Source organism: Rhineura floridana, chromosome 19, assembly GCF_030035675.1.
Source record: "Rhineura floridana isolate rRhiFlo1 chromosome 19, rRhiFlo1.hap2, whole genome shotgun sequence".
Lineage (NCBI taxonomy): Eukaryota > Metazoa > Chordata > Lepidosauria > Squamata > Rhineuridae > Rhineura > Rhineura floridana.
Window position 1 is genome coordinate 18,138,317 of NC_084498.1, and position 20,954 is coordinate 18,159,270.

General features: G+C 43.6%; 1 protein-coding gene across 7 annotated transcripts in view; it reads right to left on the reverse strand.

Moving 5' to 3' along the window:
- TANGO2 (transport and golgi organization 2 homolog) overlaps positions 1-20,954 on the reverse strand; it is a 120,727-nt gene that overhangs the window by 52,787 nt on the left and 46,986 nt on the right. For 6 of the 7 annotated variants that reach the window (XM_061602334.1, XM_061602337.1, XM_061602339.1 and 3 more), the window contains 3 exons: positions 8,839-8,927; positions 6,655-6,774; positions 1,338-1,452 (listed from right to left, as the gene is read on the reverse strand). In XM_061602334.1, the coding sequence (XP_061458318.1) occupies positions 1,338-1,452; positions 6,655-6,774; positions 8,839-8,927 (324 nt within the window). The remainder of the gene's footprint in view (positions 1-1,337; positions 1,453-6,654; positions 6,775-8,838; positions 8,928-20,954) is intronic. The other variant, XM_061602336.1, reaches the window with a different exon arrangement.

Sequence of the window (20,954 nt, forward strand, 5' to 3'; positions counted from 1 at the left end):
CGGGGCAGCGAATCCGCTCCTGGTTTTAGTCCAATCTTTCAAGGAGCGGCCCAAGGTGCTGACACCTATTTTTGAAAAATTAGGTTCAGCACCTTGGACAGCTCCTTGAAAGTCCAGATTCAAGCCTAGAGCAGATTTGCTGCCCCACTAACATTGGAGCCACTAGCCTCCACTTTCCAGAAGTCTCCCCAACTAGTACAGATGGTGCTCATTATTTTTTTTTAAAAAAAGTGCACGGTCTCAGAGAAGACTAATCTCCTCTTGAGAAAGAAGCTATTTTTATGACTGCAAAAAAATGAATTAATGAACAAATTACTTGGGGGGTTGAAGGAACTGGGTATTTTAGCATGTAGAAGAGAACACGAAGAGGGGCATTAGTAATACTCTTTAAATACGTCAAGAGCTACCATGCAGAAGAGGGCACTTATTTTTTGCCGCTGCAGAGGGCAGGACTAGATTGAACATTAAGGAGAAAACATAGTCTGGGCTTAGCACTATGTGCAAACAAGCTCAACATGTCCCATTGCTCAATACTTATTTTACAATAATATTGTTTTAATATATTTTAAAGTCTGTTTTTATGACATGTTAAAGTGTTTTTAGCGCTTTTGTTTGCTGCCCTAATAAATAAATAAATAAAAATAATATTTAAAATCTGGAAGCTGACATTAATGCTCATTTATCTACTGATGCACTATATAACATTTGCTCTCAATATGCATTGATTTCTTCATATCAAACTTTGAACATGTGCATGTTTCATTTAGCTCCTTTATAACAATTTCAGCATTAAAAAAAAGATGACGAAAAAACCCAGGATGAACTTTGCTCTGATAAATGCCCACACTATGAACATTGTCTCCCCGACAAGGTGCGCCTGGCACCAACACTGTTATCCTTTCGGCGACAAGGTCAAGACTTTCCTCTTCTCCCAGGCATTTTAGCATGTGTTTTATATTGTTTAAATTTTTAAATTGTGTTTTAAATTGTTTTTATAAGATCTGTTTTAAATTGTATTTGTTTTAATGTTTTTAGTTACTGTAAACCGCCCAGAGAGCTTCGGCTATGGGGAGGTATACAAATACAATAAATAAATAAATAAATTTAGGACAGGTGTTAGGAACCTTTGTCCTTCCAGATGCTGCTGGACTACAGATCCCACCATCCCCGATTATTGGCCATGCTGGCTAGGCCTGATGGGAGTGGTAGTTCAGCAACAGCCGGAGGACCAATGACTTCCCATACGTAATTTAGTGCTATCAGTTACATGCACTCTGCTGGTCCTCAAGCTTTTCCCCCTTTGCTGCTTAACTGTAACGTTTTTATAGAAGACTTACTTCAAGTCTGCTGCTATTAAATTAAATCCATTGTAAAGGTGTCCTTCTGAGGCAACTTTCTTCAAGTAAGAGTAACTGTCCAGATCCGCCATCAAAAAATTCGTGACGAGGGCACCTGCAAAGAGTAAATGGTCGAGGTGGGTGAGAAAGGGATTTAGATGCTGACAGAATGATTTCCTATGAGGAAATGGCCATTTCACCCTCACTGAAATGCTAACTGAAATCATGTAACGGAAACAAATAAGCTTTTTGACTTGCTGCTGTCAAGGACAAGGCCTGAAAGCAGGTAACATAAGTTGATCAACTGTGTGCCGCGCTCACCGTTAATAAACGAACTTTATATTATCTTTTTTTAAAAAAATGTTTTCAATGTTTTATGCCCCCTCTGAAGAAATAACTCGTGGCACAACAGCAGGAGGGGAGAGGAGAGAGACTTGGTTTGCCATCAGGGGAGGCTGTTTCCACCTGCCTTGCCCCACCCTCCAACCCTGCAGGCCTTCAAATGCGGCTTCTTTTAGAGGACTTTCTGGCCCTTTGGGTTGAGCTATAGGGGTTCGGGGGATGGAAGAAATTCTTGAATCAGTCTGGGGGTTAGTTTTTAAATATTTTTGCTTTGGCTTTGTTGTTGAGCTTTATGCTCATTTATGTTTTGATGTACTGTATATATATATATATATATATATATATATATATATATATATATATATATATTCTTAATTTAGTGATTATACTCTTTATTATGTGTTGTGTTGGATTATTTGTGTGAACCGCTTTGAGCACATGTATATTTGTGGAAAATGCAGTATATAAATAAACTTAATAATAATAACAACAACAACCACAACCACCCCATATTTCCTCTAGTAATTCTGTGGTTGCAAACCTGTCTTTTGAGCCTGTGGGAACACGTGCTGGGAACCCACAGATCAACCCCGCTCTCCAGATCATAGGAAGTTGCCGTACGTTGAATCAGGCCATTTGATCCATCTAGCCAATAGTGTCTACACTGACTGACAGCGGCTCCCTAGGGTTTCAAGCAGGGAATCTTTTCCAGCCCTACCTGGAGATGCTGGGGACTGAACCTGGGACCTTCTGTGTGCAAAGTGGATGCTCTACCACCAAGCTACGGCCCTCCCCCTTTAAAAACAAGAATATAGGATCATAGGAAGCTGCCTTATATACTATCCATACTGACGGGCATCGGTTTCCCAGATCTTCAGGCAGGAGTCTCTCCCAGCCCTACCTGGAGATGCCAGGGAATGAACTGGGGACCTTCTGCACGCAAACAGTTGCTCTAACACTGAGAACTGGCATATAATATATGTGTGAAGCCTGAGAAACATAATTAAGACATGCTCTGTCACATTAGGCACACAAAACATTTTTACACGTACGTGCAAAGAACACAACGCGAGAAGCCGTCTCGGTTTCCCTGAAGTACTGCAACCCCTACTGCCGCTTTTAAGGCCAGGAGGGACATTGGCAATGGACTAATACCAAATCGGACTATACGCCCATGTAAATCCAACTTATTTCGACATAATAATAACGAGTCAGTAGCGAATTCATTCCGCTTTAGCTTGCTTTGCCGTGCTTCCCCCGGGTGACCATCTTGTTGCTTTCCGCATTATTGCTGTCCGGATGGCTATAGCTCAACAACAGCAGGATAACAATAAACCAGAACATTTGTGGCATAAAAAGTTATGGGATGTCAGCAGGAAGTTGCAGTGGAGGTGGGAGCAATGTGACCACCACAAAACCTTTGCGGGCACAAGCAGTATTGAAAGAGGGATCGCACGCAACTACCCCAATGGCATGATGAGCGCAAATAATCACGAATGCACAATAAAAAAAATCACACACCCCTTCCCTACTTTAACTGCCTGCGCTTCTCCAGGCAGCCAGGCTGAGGCTTTTCTCATCACCCGCTACCAGAGCTTTATAAGTGGAAAAGCCAGGATTTAAACTTAGGACCTTCTCCAGGCAAAGCGTGGTCTCCCCAAACAAGCTGTTTCTTCATACTTTCAGACCATTCACTACACTACGGAAACTGCAGCTTCAATCTTGCTTAAACGTTAGGCATCGAAACATATGGTTAACTTAACTGTCTGGGAGTCACTGAATTATTCTATAGTAGTGTGTTCCTACGATAGCTAAACGCTGTCAATTGTTCCAGCAAAATCCCTGCTGGCTGCAACACTAGTATTAGCCTCCCTGCCTACCAGAAGGGCAATAGAACCAGCCTAGCAATTACAGGCCCATCACTTTAATAAGTAACATAGCTAAATATTTCCTGGCAACACTTGGAAGCAGAGGCCTATGAAAATAAAAATTATCCCAAAGGAGCAAGCATGTTTTAGTGTGGAATTTTTAAGTAGAGATAGCATTAGTTTTGGCACATTTTCATTTCTCAGTTGTTTTTAACAAAAAAAGAAGAAGAGAAACAACCACACCAGGAGTGCAGCTTAGTGGCAGAGCATCTGCCTTGCATGCAGAATGTCTCAGATTTAATCCTTAGCATTTTCAGGCAAGGCTGAGAAAAGACTCCTGCCTAAAACCCTGGAGGTGGGCCACTGGTATAAGGCATCTTCCTTTGTTCCTATGAATGTGCTGTCTGCTTTTTAAAAGAAAAACGAACACTTTCCAAGCTGCATCTCTTGACACAACTCTGAAGACTTGGTGCATACATTTCCAAATATGAGATGCACACCTTAACATGGTGAGGGGGTTTGACAGTGTCGAAGAAGCTGAGAGCAATGCCATCAGGAGTCTAGACCAAGAGGCTAGACTCCCAGCAGGGTCACCCAAGGCATAATGGTCAAAGCTGAGACACCAGATTAAGATGCATCCAGACTCAGAGGAAGGCAATGGTAAACCACCTCTAAATACCTCTTACCACGAAAACCCTATGAACAGAGTATCCAAAATTCAACAGTGGTTCATGGCAGATGCTATTGGAGGTCACTGATTCATAGGGTCGCCATAAATCGTAATCGACTTGAAGGCATGTAACAACAACAACACTAGATCGAAAGGTAACCAACATGGCACTGTCCAGATGTTGTTGGACTACAACACCCATCCTCCCTGACCATTGGGCATGCTGGCTGGGGCTGATGGGAGTTAGAATCCAATAGCCCCTGGAGGGCACCACATTTGCTACCCCGGAACTATATTAAGAAAGCGCTCTTGCCAACAAACTATGCAACCATCCTTTTCTCCATGGCCGCTCTTAACAGGAGCATCGCTTTTGATGCCCTGATCTCTGAAAGTACCCAAGGAAAACTCTTGAGCTCTGAGAAATCCTGTTCTCTTTTTTAAATGCTTTTTCACTCAAAATAAATTTTCCTCACCATCACCACCACCACATGGAGACCTGCGAGTATGCTGCAATTACAAACGAGCAATAAAGGACTATGACATAAGGTAATCTGCATAGAATTCCATATTCTTGGGGGGGGGGGACCGAAGAAAAAACAATATCCCCCTATAGTGTAAGTGTGGGGAACTTCCCCTGGAGAGCAGGGATGGGAAACCAGATGCTGTTTGATTGGGGGAAGGGCCATAGCTCAGTGGCAGAGCATCTGCCTTGCACGCAAAGGTCTCAGGTTCAATTCTCGGCTTCCACAGGTAAGGAAATGTCTGAAATCCTGGACAGCCGCTGCCAGTCAGTGTAGATGAAACTAAACTAGATGGACCAATGTGTCTGACTCAGTAGGAGGCAGCTTCCTAGCCTTTGGCCCTCCAGCTGTTGCTGATCTACAACTCTCATCAGCCCCTGTAAGCAATGCCAAAGACGGGTACTGTAGTTCAGCAACATTTGGAAGGCCAAAGATTCCTTGCACCCAAATTGCTCAGCTGGAAAGTACGTGGGTGGTGTCTGGGGCTGGGTGGGATGCATCAGCAGAAGGTTTCAGGATGGAACACAAGCGCTCTCTGATTTTTCATTGCAATCTAACCAATAATATTTGTGGCAGAAATATAGCACGAGTGCATCCTTATAAGCAGTGATGGGATTATCCCTAAAACATGGGGATGTTTGGGGTGGGCATATGAACCAGTGGTGTAGAGCACAAGTTCTCCATGCGGAACACCTTTGGGGCTTTTTAGTTTAGCAAAAAGGCGAGTAAGAGGCAACATGATTGAAGCGTATAAAACTCTGCATGGCTTGGGAGAAAATGGACAGAAAAAAGTTTTTCTCCCTGTCTCAGAACGCTAGAACTCGTGAACATCTAATGAAGCCAAGTGTTGGATTCAGGACAGACAAAAGAAAGTTCACGCAGCGCACACTCACCCTGAATTTACTTCCACAAGAGGCAGCGATGGCGACCAACTTGGAAGGCTTTAAAAGGAGGATAAGGCTATCAACAGCTGCTAGCCATGATGGCTATGCCCTTACTCCACTGTTAAAGGCAGTGTGACTCTGAATACCAGCTGCTGGGAATCACAAGTGGAGAGAGTTGCTGTTGCATTCAAGTCCTGCCTGCGGACTTCCCATAGGCATCTAGCTGGTGACTGTGAGAACAGGGTGCTGGACTACCGGGGCTTTTGGCCTGATCCAGCAAGGCTCTACTTATATCCTTGAGTCACTAGGTTCAAGTTTCCACCATCGCTAGTTTAAAGCTCCCCTCAAAAGAGAGACCTAGGAAAGATCTCTGTCCAGGTTCTGGAGAGTTGCTACCCGTTTTAATAGTATCAACAGTCTGTCCCTATATAAAGAGACCCTCACATCCTTTGATTGAAAGGGGATTGAAAGAGAAGATTCTGTATTAATAGGGAAGCAACACAGGAAGCTGCCTTACACAGAGTCAGAACACGGGGCCCATCCAGCTCAGCAGTGTCTGCACTGATTGGCAGCAGCTCTCCAGCATTTCAGACAGGGGCCTTTTCCAGCCCGACCTGGAGATGCCGGGGGCTGAACGTGGGACCTTGCACATACAAAGGTGATGCTCTATGGCCTTTCCCTTAATAAAAAGCTCCCTTACACCGAGTCAGGCCATTGGTCCATCTAGCTCAGTATTGCCGACACTGACTGACAGCAGTTCTGCAGGAGGCGGCTCTCCCAGTCTTACCTGGAGATGTTGGGGATTGAACGTGGGGACATTCTGCTTGCAACACAGATGCTCTGCCACTAAGCTATGGCTGTTCTAGGTTTGGGAACACTGTGGCAGAACATATGGAGCAGGACAAGGAGGGGCCTGCCACAGTTTGCATACCTAAATTTCAACTACAGGATTTAGAGCTGCAGAATCGGGAGTGTAAGGAAGCTCCCAGGTGTGTTCATGCACCCCATCACCTTCCATTTCTGTATACCTACCTCTTCCTTTTGCATTCTTGTCTATCTTTGGCTGCATATAGTTTGTCAGAGCCGCCAGTTTACCTTTCTTGCTGATTCCAAGCCAGGTCCCACCTTCCTTTCCTTCCTCCATATCCAAACCTGCCACAACAATACAACAAATAACATTAAATATCTAAATGCTATGGTCTCCATTCAGGTGCTTTTGCAACTTTAACAACTAGTTACTTTTATGTGTCCCCCTCTCCCCCGCCCCTCAAATTTCAGACATAAAAAAAGAGACATGCCCAGTTAGGCTCAGGTCCTGCTTGCGGGCTTCCTATAGCTATCCAGTTGGCCTCCATGAGAACATGGAACACATGCATTTTTACACAAGTGGCCGCATCACAACATTCAGAGAAGTGCAAATTTTGAAGGATGGCTGCATTTTGGTTTGCCTGTTGGTTTGAGAATTGCAGGTTTTGAAGGATGGCTGAGTTTTGTTTTGCCTATTGCTTCAAGAAGTGCAAGTTGGGGAGTTTCTCATTAAGATGCGAACAAAATTGAATCTCTCCCCTATCCGTACGCTCAGCTATGGCTCTTCCTCAACAGTGTGAGGTGGCAGAAAGACATTCGGAATGATCATTCCCTCCCTCCTCTGCCAACCTGCTGTGTTTCCATGCTGGCCATGGGGGAGGCGAAGTGGGTTCCCCCATGGAAGGGTCCATCCTTCCTCTACCAGCCTCACGCATTTGTCTGCATGGGATTCCTCGATGCCTATGGGCTACCAGACAAGTAAATGCAAGGCTGCATTAAGGCCAAAAACAATGCAGAACTGTTTTGCTGCACTTAATTTTCCACCCCCGCTACCCCCAGTTTCATTTGAGAGAAGAAAGACAGACATTACTCATTCAAAGGGCATTATCTACACAAGAAACCTAAACTGCTAAGACCCTTGAGAATATTTTCAATGCAAGGCACTCTTGCTTCATTTAAAATAAAAGGCACAGAAACACTTAAGGTGAGAGAGACAACAACACATCAAAAATTGGGTTTAGCATCTTTCCATTTTGCTACAGGCTGGCACTCAGTTAAAATTCAGATTTTTAGCATCAAAGTGTGCATCGGTATAAAAAGGAGAAGGGGAATGTGCAGCATATCCTTCAAGAATTTGGAATATTTATGAGTGGGAGGGAGGGAGGGAGGGAGAGAATGAGAGAGAGAGAGAGAGAGAGAGACTTTCAGAAAGTAAAAGGAGCTGCAGTGCAGAGAAAGTGATTTATCCTTACAAGTCTCCCTGCCAATGACAACATCAAGCATAAGAAAAAAATCTTTGCACCGTCAAATGATTTCTAAGCTATGGTTTGTCTCCTTGTATCTCATTTTTATGTATGTGAATAGTGAGACTTGTACTTCAGTGTGGCTAAGCAAAGAAAAGATGTGCCTGTGTGTGTGTGCTTTTAGAGAGTGCAAGAGACAGAGGTAAGTGGACAACAGGCTGGGTAATTTCTTACAAAGTCACCAGGTAGGAGACTAATAAGCCAAGAGTGTTGGAGAACCATTTTTAGTTATCAGTCGGCAAACTGCAAACTGATATAAGGCAACAAATGGCACACTTCAGAAACTCTTGTTCCTTTAGCCCAAAGCTTTTTAGCTATTTTTTGAAGTCGCTTGCTTCCCTGCCAAAATTGTACACTTGAAAAATGGGTTGTCACACACCACATTTATGAAAGAGGAGAATCCTTTTCTGTTATATTTAACCATGGCTCAAATCAGGTGTCAAATTAAGACAGTGCTATGAAAGTTGTAAAAAAAATGAACAACCACCACCAGTGATAAAAATAACATTTCAGAAAATGTCCCCCATAATGAGCATGCAACGGGCTTTGAGAGGCATCTAAAAAAATCACATCAGAGCCCAACTTACAGAGATATGTATCCTTTCCAACACCTACTTCATGCAGATTTATAGTCAGAAGTGTAACAGAAAAGAGATACAAGCCAGTGTGATGTAGCGGTTAGAGTACTGGACTAAAACCTTGGATACCAGGGTTCAAATACCCACTCAGCCATGAAGTTCAGTGGGTGTCACTATCTCTTATCCTAGCCTACCTCAGCAGCAACAATAAAATGGGAGAATCACATACACACTGCTTCAAGCCCCCTCAGAGGAAAAGATGGGTCACAAATGGAATAAATATATTGTTCAAGGAGAGTGTTACATACCACTGAGGATCTCATTGCTGCTGTCCCAGAAGTCAGCTGATTTTGATGGTCTGTGGTAAAATTCATCTCTATTGGCTGCCAGGATAAGCCTGCAGGGCAAGAACAGGAAAATACGATTGCCATAAGGATCACACAACAGAACAGCAGAACAAACAACCCCCCCCACAAGTTTCCATCTCAAGACTTAGCACATGTCAAGGGTGCAACAGCTTCTTGAAAAGGGAAACACTGCTCACCTATAAAGTCAGCCTATCATGGAGAAAGGAGTTTACAACATGGACTGGTTCACACACAACACTAAACTATGGCTTAGTGGTATAGGGATGCCTTACTAAGCACAAGCTAAGTAAACCATGGGTTACAAAGCCAGTTTGCTCAATCAACTGTTGTTTGTTTTAAACTAGGATTCCTGGTTAGCACCAACACCAATCCGTTTCTTTGAAATGGAAAAGAAAGTTGGTAGAAATTCTCCTCCTCCTTGGAAGGGGAGAACACGTGCCTGCTGCTTAGATTGGGCTTGATAAGACTCATCCACAGTGCACTAAACCATGACCTAGTTAGTGCAGGGGTGGGAAAGCTTTGGCTCTCCAGATGTTGCTGAACAACAACTTCCAACATCCCCGGCCACAGACCATGTTTGATGGGCCTGATGGGAGTTGAAGTTCAGTAACATCCAGAGGGCCAAAGGTTCCCCACCCCTGGTCTACTGTTGCATATGAACCAGTCCTGTCCTTCCTGTTGAGCTCATTAGGATTCATTCCTGTAGTTTGCTCCATTAACAGCTGGCTGGCCTGGGTTGCAGGAAGCCTTTGCAAGATAGGCCAAGCTACACTTGAACCCACAAGCCTCACCGAGAGCGACCTTACTGCTGCAAAGCAACCATCAGAACATTACCCCAAACCCCAACAGCGATCAATCATGTCTCACAGCTGTTTGACACTGGAAACAGAGGCATCATCTGAGGAGGAATGAAGTAGGGAGAGTTTCAAGACTTGAGGCATCCTATAAGAGGGCTGTTTTTGTTTTTTAAAGGAGCCAATGTTGCTTTGAGTTTTGTTGCTTCTTTTATCAGAGTTTACCTCTTTTTGAATTGTACAAGAAAAGCAATACAGTAGGGCCCCGCTTCTCGGTGCCCCACTTTTTGGCGTTGCGTTAATACAGCTGGAGTGGGTGCTGGAGCTCCCCGCACTCCAGCCGATTGCGCCGGAGGAGGGGAAGATCTGATCTTCTCCTCCTCTGGTGCGATCAGTGGGTTAGGTTTCCAACCCCCGCTTTACAGCTGATCCGCTTTTCAGTGGTTTTCGCTTCCCGGTGGGGGTCTGGAACCTAACTTGCCGTATGAGTGGGGTCCTACTGACATAAATAAGCGATTATTTCTCAGAAGCACCTTTAGAATTCTCTGGCCAGCTCACTGGTTCAAAGCAATGAATGATGTTTCCTCTTAACAAATGAAATGGGCCTATGTTCAACACATACATCCCAGAAGGCACATGTTAAAAAAGAAAAAACCATTTATTCCAAAGGCAGACATTACAACTGGCTATCCCAGAGACAAAACAGCAAGGCCTAGCTTGGATCTAGGGATGGGCTGCGCTATCTGATTCTGTTCCATTTTTCAATTTGTCAAATGGGCTGCCAGTTCCTATTCACTATAAATTGTGTTCTGCAAGTTATCGTGATTCCCGGTTCTCCCTTTCCTTTTTTCTCCTGAAAAATTACATCATTTTCTCCATTACTCCTTATCCTGCTATACATTGTATACAGCAGCAACAGATTCCAAAAATATTGATGTAAATAATTATGTAGTTCTTGCCGCAGATTTAAAAATAAAAAGTACAAGGTGTTGCGAACAGCCGCGAATGCACACAAAAAGCAGGAGCCTGTTCAACGAGCTTGGGGATTATCCCAGAACTCAATACCAAATCCGAGTTTGTGAAAATTCTACACCATCCCTATTTGGACCTACTGCCATTCTAGTTCTTCCCTCCCAGAACTGCCACCTTCAGCGGCCAGTTCCACCACTGGTCATTATAGGATTGTTTGCATGTTACACAGAACACAGGTGCAAGCTGTCCCTACACACGTGCAAGTGTTTGTGTCAAAGAGGGTACACTCTTTTGATGCACTTTAAATTGCTGTAACTTGCCCCTGGACCTCAGGGTGAAGGGCGGGTGAGAAATGAAAACAACAATAATAATACACAGGATGCACACTCTTTGAATGTTACCTGAAAATAATCATACCAGTGTACAGCTCAACTATCTGGGTACAGAGATTGTACACTTGTTGAATGTAACATGTGAACGCCCATGATGTCACTTCCTTATGGAATCGTATGAATGAGTGAGTAGCTGAATTTGCCAATTTTCTTCTTCCTGCTGTTTGTTTTCCTTCTTTTTGCATACTCTTTAAGCTCTGAACCAGCCTTTCCCAACCAGTGTGCCTCCAGATGCTGTTGGACCACAACTCCCATCAGCCTCAGCCACCATTGCCAATGGCCAGCAAAGATAGGAATTGTGGTCCAACAACATCTGGAGGCACATTGGTTGGGAAAGGCTGCTCTAAACCAACATGGCAAAAAAGACAGTTCTCTAAATATAATAAAAATATAAATTTAAAAAATAAAATAAAAATGGCTGCCATTGTACAAATAGTCAGCGCACACTTCTTTTGTGCAATTTAAAGTTTGACCGTACCCAACATCACACCCCAAACCAAGTTGACTTTCTGGCTAGTTCCATGAGTTGCAAAGTTCCATGGTCTCCTCCATTCTACACATCAGCAACCTGGCTCATGAGGGCAGAAGATGAACTATGTTTCTTTGGTTCTGGCATTTGCATGCCAACCTGTAACATAATGTTCTATGGAACTTTAATGGGAAATCAAGTTAGTTAAACTTGGCCCACCCAGGCTTTGAGTCCCAACAAGCAGATCCACAATTTGGAGGGAGTTAGGGCAGAGATGGAGAATCTGTGCCCTTTCAGATGTTGTTGGATTTGTAACTCCCATTAGCTCAAACCAGCACATTCAGTGCGGTCAAGGATTATGAGAGCTGCAATCCAATAATATCTGGAGGGCCACAGGTTCCTTCCTGCACTTGTAAGATACTCTGTTGATGTCCTTCTTCGGAGCTGAGGCAGATATCAACAAGGGCAACCTTCCCCAACCTGGTGCCCTCTAGATGTTGCTGGAATCCAACTCTCAGCCCCAGTTAGAATGGCCAATAGACAAAGATGATGGGAGTTGCAGCACAGCAACATCTAGGGACCCAAAGCTGGAGAACTAGATGTTGTTGGACTATAACTCCCACCAGCTCCATCCAGCATGGCCAATGGTCAGGGATGATGGGAGTTAGAGTCCAACCACATCTGGAGGGCTACAGATTCTCCATTTCTGCATTGGGGGAGGTCAGAGGATGCAAGTTCTAAGAAAGCATAACGCCTTTCCTAAAGTTGGCACTGCTTATATAAAAGGAGGACTTTTAATGGGAAGGGAAATTAGAAGGGGTCTGGTTCATGTAGCAATCGAATATGCAGCTGAATACAGGCAGAAGGGTCATTTCTCCCAAAGACATACAGAAATGCAATTTTTTGAATTCAGAAACCAAGGAGGAGGGTAGCGTAAGAGCAGTCGATATGGGCAGTAAGACTCCAAGGAGCATTCAATACATGTATTTTAGCTGTTTGAGCTCCATGTTTCACTGTTTATTAAAGCAAAGAAGGATGCTCTGGGTATTTGCTTCATTCTAATGCCCACTGGATGATGCAATCAATTTTTCGCTCTTATTGATGGAGCGGTTCTGAAAAGTTCAGAATGCCACAAACCATCCATTTAAATAAGAACACATAAAATAATAAAATGTTTCCATCATTAACTTCTTTAAAAAGTTTTCAGCAGTTTTTTTTAGGGGGGAGGAAGTCTACCCCAAAATCTCTGAACACACCCACACTAAAGCTGTCTACTATATATAGATAAGCCTCAAGCAAAATGGAAATATGTATTGTGTTCCTCAATATTAACAGTTAATCAAAACCAACCATCTTCTAAATATATTCTGCATGCACGGATAGAGCTTTGGCTTGTGATTAGGGGGCGGCTTTTCGCTCTCAGCATAATTTGGTATTCCAGGAGCTGGTTTTCAGTAGCGCGTCAAGAGATAATGAGTACGTAGCTTGAGGATTTGCTTCCTCCACATCACCTCCCAGTCTAGCCACAGGTAAAGACGGAAGGATCTGTCAATCTCAATTCTCCCAGATTCTCACGTTTCCAATCTGAAATTCAGTTCTCCGCCTTTCTGCAGCAATTTGGGTTTGTTTTTTTAAATCCGCACAAAAAATCTTCAGCATTTAAGTGCACATTTCTCCTAACAAAGACATTTTTGTAATGCAGTTTTGACTAATGTACACATTTGTGCAAGCAATCTTTCCTAATACAATGGATTTTGTATGTTATTTTCACTAATATATTCATCTTATGCACACTTTTCCCCGACATACATATTTTTGTAAAGATTGGTTGGAGAACTGATTGGCTCCAATCAGCAGGAAATGACAAGGAAGCAAGTTAGAAGACTCTTCTCAGTGGCTAACACACTTCTCTTTCATTGACTCATAGGATGCTGGAGACATAGGGACACTGCTCCCAAAAAAGTAAGAGCTCTAAGGCCCCCTGAGACCTTGGACGACTACAACCCTGGTACCGAAAGCCCAGTCTTAGGAAGATCCATGAGCAAAACATAGGAAGCTGCCTAGCACGGAGTCAGACCATTGGTCCTTCTAGCTCAATATTATCTACGCCAACCTTGGGGCCCTCAATGTTCTTGGACTACAACTCTCATCATCCCCAACCAGCTAAGCCACTGGTCAAGGGATCATGGCAGTTGTAGTCCAACATCTGGGGACCTAAGGATGAAGAACACTAATTACACTGATGAGTAGTGGCTCTCCAGGGTTTCAGGCAAGGGTCTCTCCCGTCCCTACCTGGAATGGTTGATCCATTAATCTCTCTTCCCAGGGAACTTTGGGAATTGCAGCTCTCTACAGGGAATAGGGGTCTCCTAACAACTCTCCGTGGCGCAGAGTGGTAAGCAGCAGTAACGAAGCTGAAGCTCTGCTCACGGCCAGAGTTCGATTCCAATGGAAGGAGGAAGTCGAATCTCTGGTAAAAGGGGTCGAAGTCCACTCAGCCTTCCATCCATCTGTGGTCGGTAAAATGAGTACCCGGCATATGCTGGGGGGTAAAGAAAGGCTGGGGAAGGAACTGGCAATCCCACCCCATATATACGGTCTGCCTAGTAAACGTTGCGTCACCCTAAGAGTCGGAAACGACTCGCACTACAAGTGCGGGGACACCTTTACCTTTAACAACTCTCAGCAACCTTAACAAACTACAGTTCCCAAGGTTCTTTGGGGGAAGCCATGACTATTAAAGTGGTATAACAATGCTTTAAATATATGGTGCAGATATGGCCTAAGCGATTTCAATGAGGACTAAGTTCAACTAACTCAGGCTGCAATCCCACTGAACCCAATAGAGCTTACTTCCGAGTACACATGTACTGGCTTGCAGCCTTAGTTTGGATCCATCCCAATTTCCAAAATAACAATCAGGCTAAATGCTAAATGACAGCAAAGCAGCTTCTCTCCTCTACTCGAGAAACAAAGCATATATTTTAAAAAGGTATTCAGATTTAATTGAAGAAGTTAGTCAAGGAACACCAACATTTACAGGTGACCTCTGAATCAGTCTGCTTTCTTAAGCTAATTAGTTATAATGTATTTGGCCATTATGAACTAATTTTGATGATCTAGAACAGACTATAAAAGCTGACATAAATTCATGGGAAGAGAGGGCTTTGGCTACAATGGCTCCACACTTCTAATCCACTATCCAAACCAGTTTTATGTTCAGTAAGAGTATTTTTAATCTCAGTTACGGCTTGGTTTGGTGATACATGCATCGCCGGCTCCAAGGTTATTGTAAGTCCTATTTCAAACCCAAAAATTACAGGCAAAGAGGAACATGGGAGGAGGGAGGCTCCAACTGATTAAGGTTTTGTCTTTCATTATGGGGAAAGAGACAGAACTATGAAAGCTTCTTCTAGCACTGAACAAGTTTCAAACGTCTGCCACCTAAGATAAGGGGTGCAACATCTAGAAGCAGTTTTTGAAAATAATACTCGAGGCTCCTGAAGACAAGGACCTTTGAGCAAAAAACATGCAATGTTTTTGTACGTGCCCCACCGGTCTATGCTGCTGAAGCACACTCCCGGCCACAGCTACTATCTGTGAATTTATAGCAGGGCATATTAGAAGATAGGAAACTGCCTTATCATCGACTCTATTGGCTCGTCCAGCTCTTGGTGCACCAGGAAAGCTCAGGCCCAGGGACCAAAATCCAGCCCTTGGGCCTCTCCCCAAGTCACATCCTTCACTGGTCCTGATCCACCTCCTCCTTCAGCACTTTTGCCAGGTTGGAATGTGCCCTTGCACTGCAATATAATGCCTCTGACGTGCCTGAATGGAGAGATGGGTGTGTCTGTAGAAACCGCTGAATTCTGCATGGCTTGAATGTCTTACAAAGGCAAGAGTCATGGTGCTCTGCCCATTGTAGTATATGGCCCCCCACAAGGTTGCCAAGTGAGGAAATGTGGCCCTCGCACTGAAAGAGGTTCCCCACCCTGATCTACACCAAGTGATGGATCAGGGATAACAGGTTGCAACCTGGCCCAAAGTGGGTCATAATAGCAGCACCATCATGAAGGAATGAAGTGGGTTCAAAATTGTATCTTTGGGCTATGAAGGTAGGTTCCCTGTTCTGGAAACTTTGAAAACTATTCTGACCGGCAGAGGCTCTCCAGGATTTCAGATGCAGCCCTTTCCTATTTCTGCTTGGAGATACCAGGGATTGAACCTGTAATCATTTTTGTGCTAAACAAATCTCTACCAATGAGCTATGACTCCACCAAGCATCAGGTATGCTTATAAATTTGTACCTTTTCAAAAAAAAATCACATATTGATCTGCGTATTACTTGTTACCTCTATAGGCTTTAGGTCAAGTATGCAAAAGTGTCGGCAACATTCTAGAGCAAAAATGAATTATGTAATGCCATCACACTGCTGGCCCCAACAACAGACCAGCTTGCTTTTTAAATAGGTCCACACTGTCCCCTTTCTCCTTTGCATTATGAATGTACAGCATCGTCAGGGACTCTTGCTTCCCACATCTCACGTGAGACCCTTCATCGTATTTCTTAAGATTATTTATATTCATACGCTGTCCAAACACATCAATTGAAGAATGCAAGATGCTGAAACAACTTGTCTGTGTCATAACCAGTTAATCCACAGAAGCAAGAACATGGAGACTAAAAAAATAATAATCAGAGGAGAAAAAGAAGTCAGTGCTATGATGTTGTCTTTATTTCGGGAACAAGGCTTTTCATCTGCCAAATATTTAACAGTTATTTCAACAGCAGAGAAGTAAAGCTTGAATTCTGAATTGACCTGTGTACCAGTGGCAAACTGGAGTTAGTCCAGTAAAATCGGGTTTTGGATCTATACGTTTAGCTGTCCACATGTTGCCAGCTTGCAAAGAAGCAAGTCTGAAGCGCTTGAGAGCTGATGAAGTTTAGCGGTTAGCATGGTGGAAGTAGGACTGGAAATGCTTGAGTTTAAAGCCCCACTCAGGAAAGGGGCATCAGTGGAAGAGCATCTGGTTTGCATGCAGAATGTCCCAAGGTCAACCCCTGGCATCCTGAGATAGGACTGGGACAGACTCTTGTCTGAAACCCTGGAGAGCCGCTTGCAGTCAGTGTAGACCACTGTTCTTCAACCTTGGGTCCCCTGATGTTGTTGGACTACAACTCCCGTCATCCTTGGCCATTGCTAAGCTGGCTGGGGCGGACAGAAGTGTAGTCCAACAACATCTAGGAACCCAAGGTTGAAGAACAGTGGGGTAGCCAATACTGAGCAGTAGTAGTAGATAGTTTATTTGCAGGCCGTAGGCCATCGCAACACATATATAAATACAGCAGTTACGACAATAAAAGCATCATTACAGAGATATAAAAATTAACAGAATCAAAAGATAAGACATTGGAGTTTAAAACTATTACAGCACAGAATGCCACAATAAAACCTTGATCTATAAGATCTGTATTTATCTCATAGACCAAACTTTAATAAGCTACATCAATTATAGTTAAAATGCCGACAGGTTTATAGGTACAGCTAATTTAGTTCTGTAATCCTGTGTTAATCAGAAATTTTGTCCTCAGCTTTTGAGCGGCGAGGGCGAAGTGCGCTACAGAATAGGTGATTTGAAAGTTATTGTCTGCTAATACAAAAGAAACAAAACAATCGTCCTCCTCATGTCTAGGGTGGGTTATCAAACTGTCAAGATATTTAGATCTGGGGTGTGTATAGATCGGGCATTCAAATAGGTAGTGGTTTAGATCTTCCACCTTCCCTAGGTGACAGATACATAGTCTTTGTTCATATTTAGTCTGTTGATATCGGCCATTTATAATGCCGTTGGGCATAGATTGAAATCTCAAAGCCGTAAAAGCATGTCTTATCTGTATAGGTAAAGGGTAAGTCAGATAATTGGCTCTAAGATGATTGGTTTTAACTAAACCATACCATCTGGAGAACTTAGAATTTAAGATAGCCAATCTATCTCGCCATACACTGTTCCTCTCTATCTGAGCCCGAAAGTTAAACTTGTGCAAAGAGGGAATTGAATGTATTGAAATGTGATAGTAAGATAGTACCAACTTAAATTTAGTGAGCCAGAATTTCTCTGTCGTTGCCACATCAAAGCATGCCTTTGCTATTACCTTGGATGTTGTGTTGGGTAATGCAGCCCAGTATGTCAAGAGTGTTTCATGAATCCTTGCTGAGACTGAGAGTAGGCCGGTTTTGGCTCTCATAAACGCAGCCGGGGTACCCGGGGGTACAGATAACAAGCGCCTGAGAAAGTTATTTTGAATGGCCTCTAATGTTGGAAACGAGGGGACCATCCATCCCCAGATAGCCGCACCATATGTTATCTGTGAGATGACTTTGCTCTGAAATATTTTCAAAGCTGGAGAGGCTAAGTATCCCCCTGCCGTCCTATAGAATTTAAGGATCGCCCCTGCGGTTCTAGAGGCGGCTAATTTTATAGCTGCCAGTTGTTTTTTCCAAGCAAGATTATATTGAAAATAAATTCCCAAATATTTGAATGAGCGACATTGCTCAGTTGGGAAATTCCCAACAGACCAGTTATGATGGCGATATCTATTACCGAAGACCATGATCTTAGTCTTCTTATAATTAATTTGGAGGCCCTCCTTATTACAGTAAGATTCTAGTTTCGTCAAGAGTCTTCTCATTCCTATAGGAGTCAATGATAGAAGAATCATATCGTCCGCGTATAATAGAAGAGATATCTTTCTGCAACCTACAGATGTAGGAAAGAATTTTGGGCCCTCTAACTCGGTGACAATATCATTCAAATATAGGTTGAAAAGGGTGGGGGCTAATAAACATCCTTGTTTGACGCCTTTATTTATTGATATAGAATCTGTGAGATTATTACCCACTCTGATTCTGGTGGAATTAGAGAAGTGGAGTTCTCTAATTAGGTATAAAAGGCGCCTGTCCATGTTTGTTTGCCCCGATTTAGTCCACAGGCGAACTCTGTCTATCGAGTCGAAGGCGGCCGCTAGGTCTACAAAGGCGGCGTAAAGGTGTTTTGTAGGACCCCTTATCGATTTCCTAGCAAGGTATAATAAAGTGGCGCAGTGATCTATAGTACTCTGCCCACGGCGGAAACCAGCTTGTTCTGGGAAAATTATTGAATTATCCAATACCCACTCTTCAAGCTTGTCTAAAAGTAGTTTGCTATATAATTTGGCCCAGTATCTAACAGGCTAATAGGGCGATAGTTGTTCGGATCGTCTTTCGGTCCTTTTTTATGTATGGAGATAATTATGCTTTGTTTCCAGCCCTCCGGAAAAGTACCCGTATTATTTATCTGTGTGAATAATTTGGCTAGGATGGGAATCCACCACTCGGGGAAGTTATAAAACAATTCCGGGGGGAGCATATCTTCCCCTGGGGCCTTACCCTTTTTCAGTGTAGAGATGAGCAACTTTACCTGCAGTGGCGAGACCGGGGGCCAGTTTTCTTCCATGCATCTCGTGGGAGACGCCACGGGTGCCGTCGGGTCGTAATAAATCTTGGTAAAGTGATCAAACCAGACTGAGGCTGATATCTGACTAGTTATAAAGTGTCTAAAATTTCCTGTACCTCTTGCGACCAAATCCCAAAAAAGGCGTTCATTTCCCTCCGCCAGGGCTAGGTGAAATCGTTGCCACTGAGTTCTCACATACTGTGCCTTTTTTTGTTTGATCAAATTTTTATATAAGGAACGGAGGGTAATTAAATGAATTTTATCAAAATTAACAGGGTCCCTTGTCCTGTTTCTTAGGTGGTTAGATAGTTGTCGCTTTGCCTTTTTACTGAGCTAGATGGACCAATGGTAAGACTCGGTATCAGGCAACTTCCAGCGTTCTTCAGCAATGAATCGTACCAGCTGACCGTGGGCTAGTGGCTACCTTTCAGCCTAACCTACCTCACAGGGTTGTGGCGAGGATACAATGTGAGGAGAGAATCAGGTAGGGTGCTTTTTGCTCCTTGAAAAAGGATGGGATAAAAATGAACTGACATACTTCTGAACACTTCAGCCAGAGTTGTTCTGTGTCTGCACTGCAGATTCTTCAAGTTATGTAGGATGTCGTCTTTAGCTCAGTGGTTCCTGAATGTTCGATCCCAAGGGCCACTTGAAAATCATGAGCCAGTGTAGTGTAGCAGTTAGAGTGTTGGACTGGGACCTGGGAGGCCAGAGCCTGAAACCGCACTCAGCTGTGAAGCTCACTGGGTAAACTTGGGCTACTCACACAGACTCTCTGCCTAACCTATCTCACCAGGTTGTTGCGAGGATAAAAGAGAGGGAGGAGAACCATGTACACCACTTTGAGCTCCTTGGAGGAAATGTGGCATATAAATGTAAATAAATAAATAAATGATGGCCTCAGTCAACCACCTAACCATTTTTCTGCCTGTTGTACCAATTGTAATAGGCTGTGCTAGATTCTGTATTCTTTTTATTTCTTATGCTGCATTTTACTGCATTACAGGTTGAATTCTATGCAACCCAAATTGTCATACAACAAAATACAGTAGGGCCCTGCTCACACAGCGGGCTACGTTTCGGACCCCCGCTGTAAAGCGAAAACCGCTGTAAAGCGGATCGCATTGACTTACATTGACCAAAATGGCGCCCGGCGGCAAAAAACCGCCGTAAAAGCAGAACAAGTGCTGTAAAGCGGGGCCTTTCTACAATTCACAACCGCTGTATTAGTGGAACGCTGTAAAGCGAAGCGCTGTAAAGCAGGGCCCTACTGTACCATATAAAAAATAAAGAAGTAATGAAAATACAATGAAACACCAATATGTGCATTTAATGTAGACAGGCTGCAGGCAACCTGCATGAGGCTCACAGACCACTGGCGATCCGCGGACCTCAGTGTTGGAACCCTTGCTTTAGTTCAGAGGTTTCGAAACTTTTCCCCCTCCACGGAGAGCTTGAAAATTGCTGAGAGTCTCGGCAGCCACTTAATGATTTTTCTCCTGGCTGTAGCAATTGCAATGCGCTGTGCCAGATGCTGTATGATTTTTAACTGTATTTTTTACAGACGTGCCAGAGACCAGCTGAATGAAGCTCGCAAACCGCTAAACCGCTGGTGGTTCATGAACTACAATTTGGGAACCCCTGGCTTTAGTTCATATAAGTTACGGCAGGTGGGGGCAGGTTTTAGGTTTGCAGGATCTACTTTGCCTTTCTTCCTTTCTGTTACTAAAACCCTGAATTTCACCAACTAGAGCCAGGCACAACATAGTAGTTCATCCAGGCAGACATACGCTAAAAATCAAGGGAAAGGGTGGCTCTGAGCACATGCTCAGCCCCCAAATTTGTAATCCAGGACTAGCAAGCTCACAAGCCCTTTCACATAAAAGTCTTGGTCTCCCGCCTCCCCCCCCCACTGTTCTTTTCCAGCAAATTTAA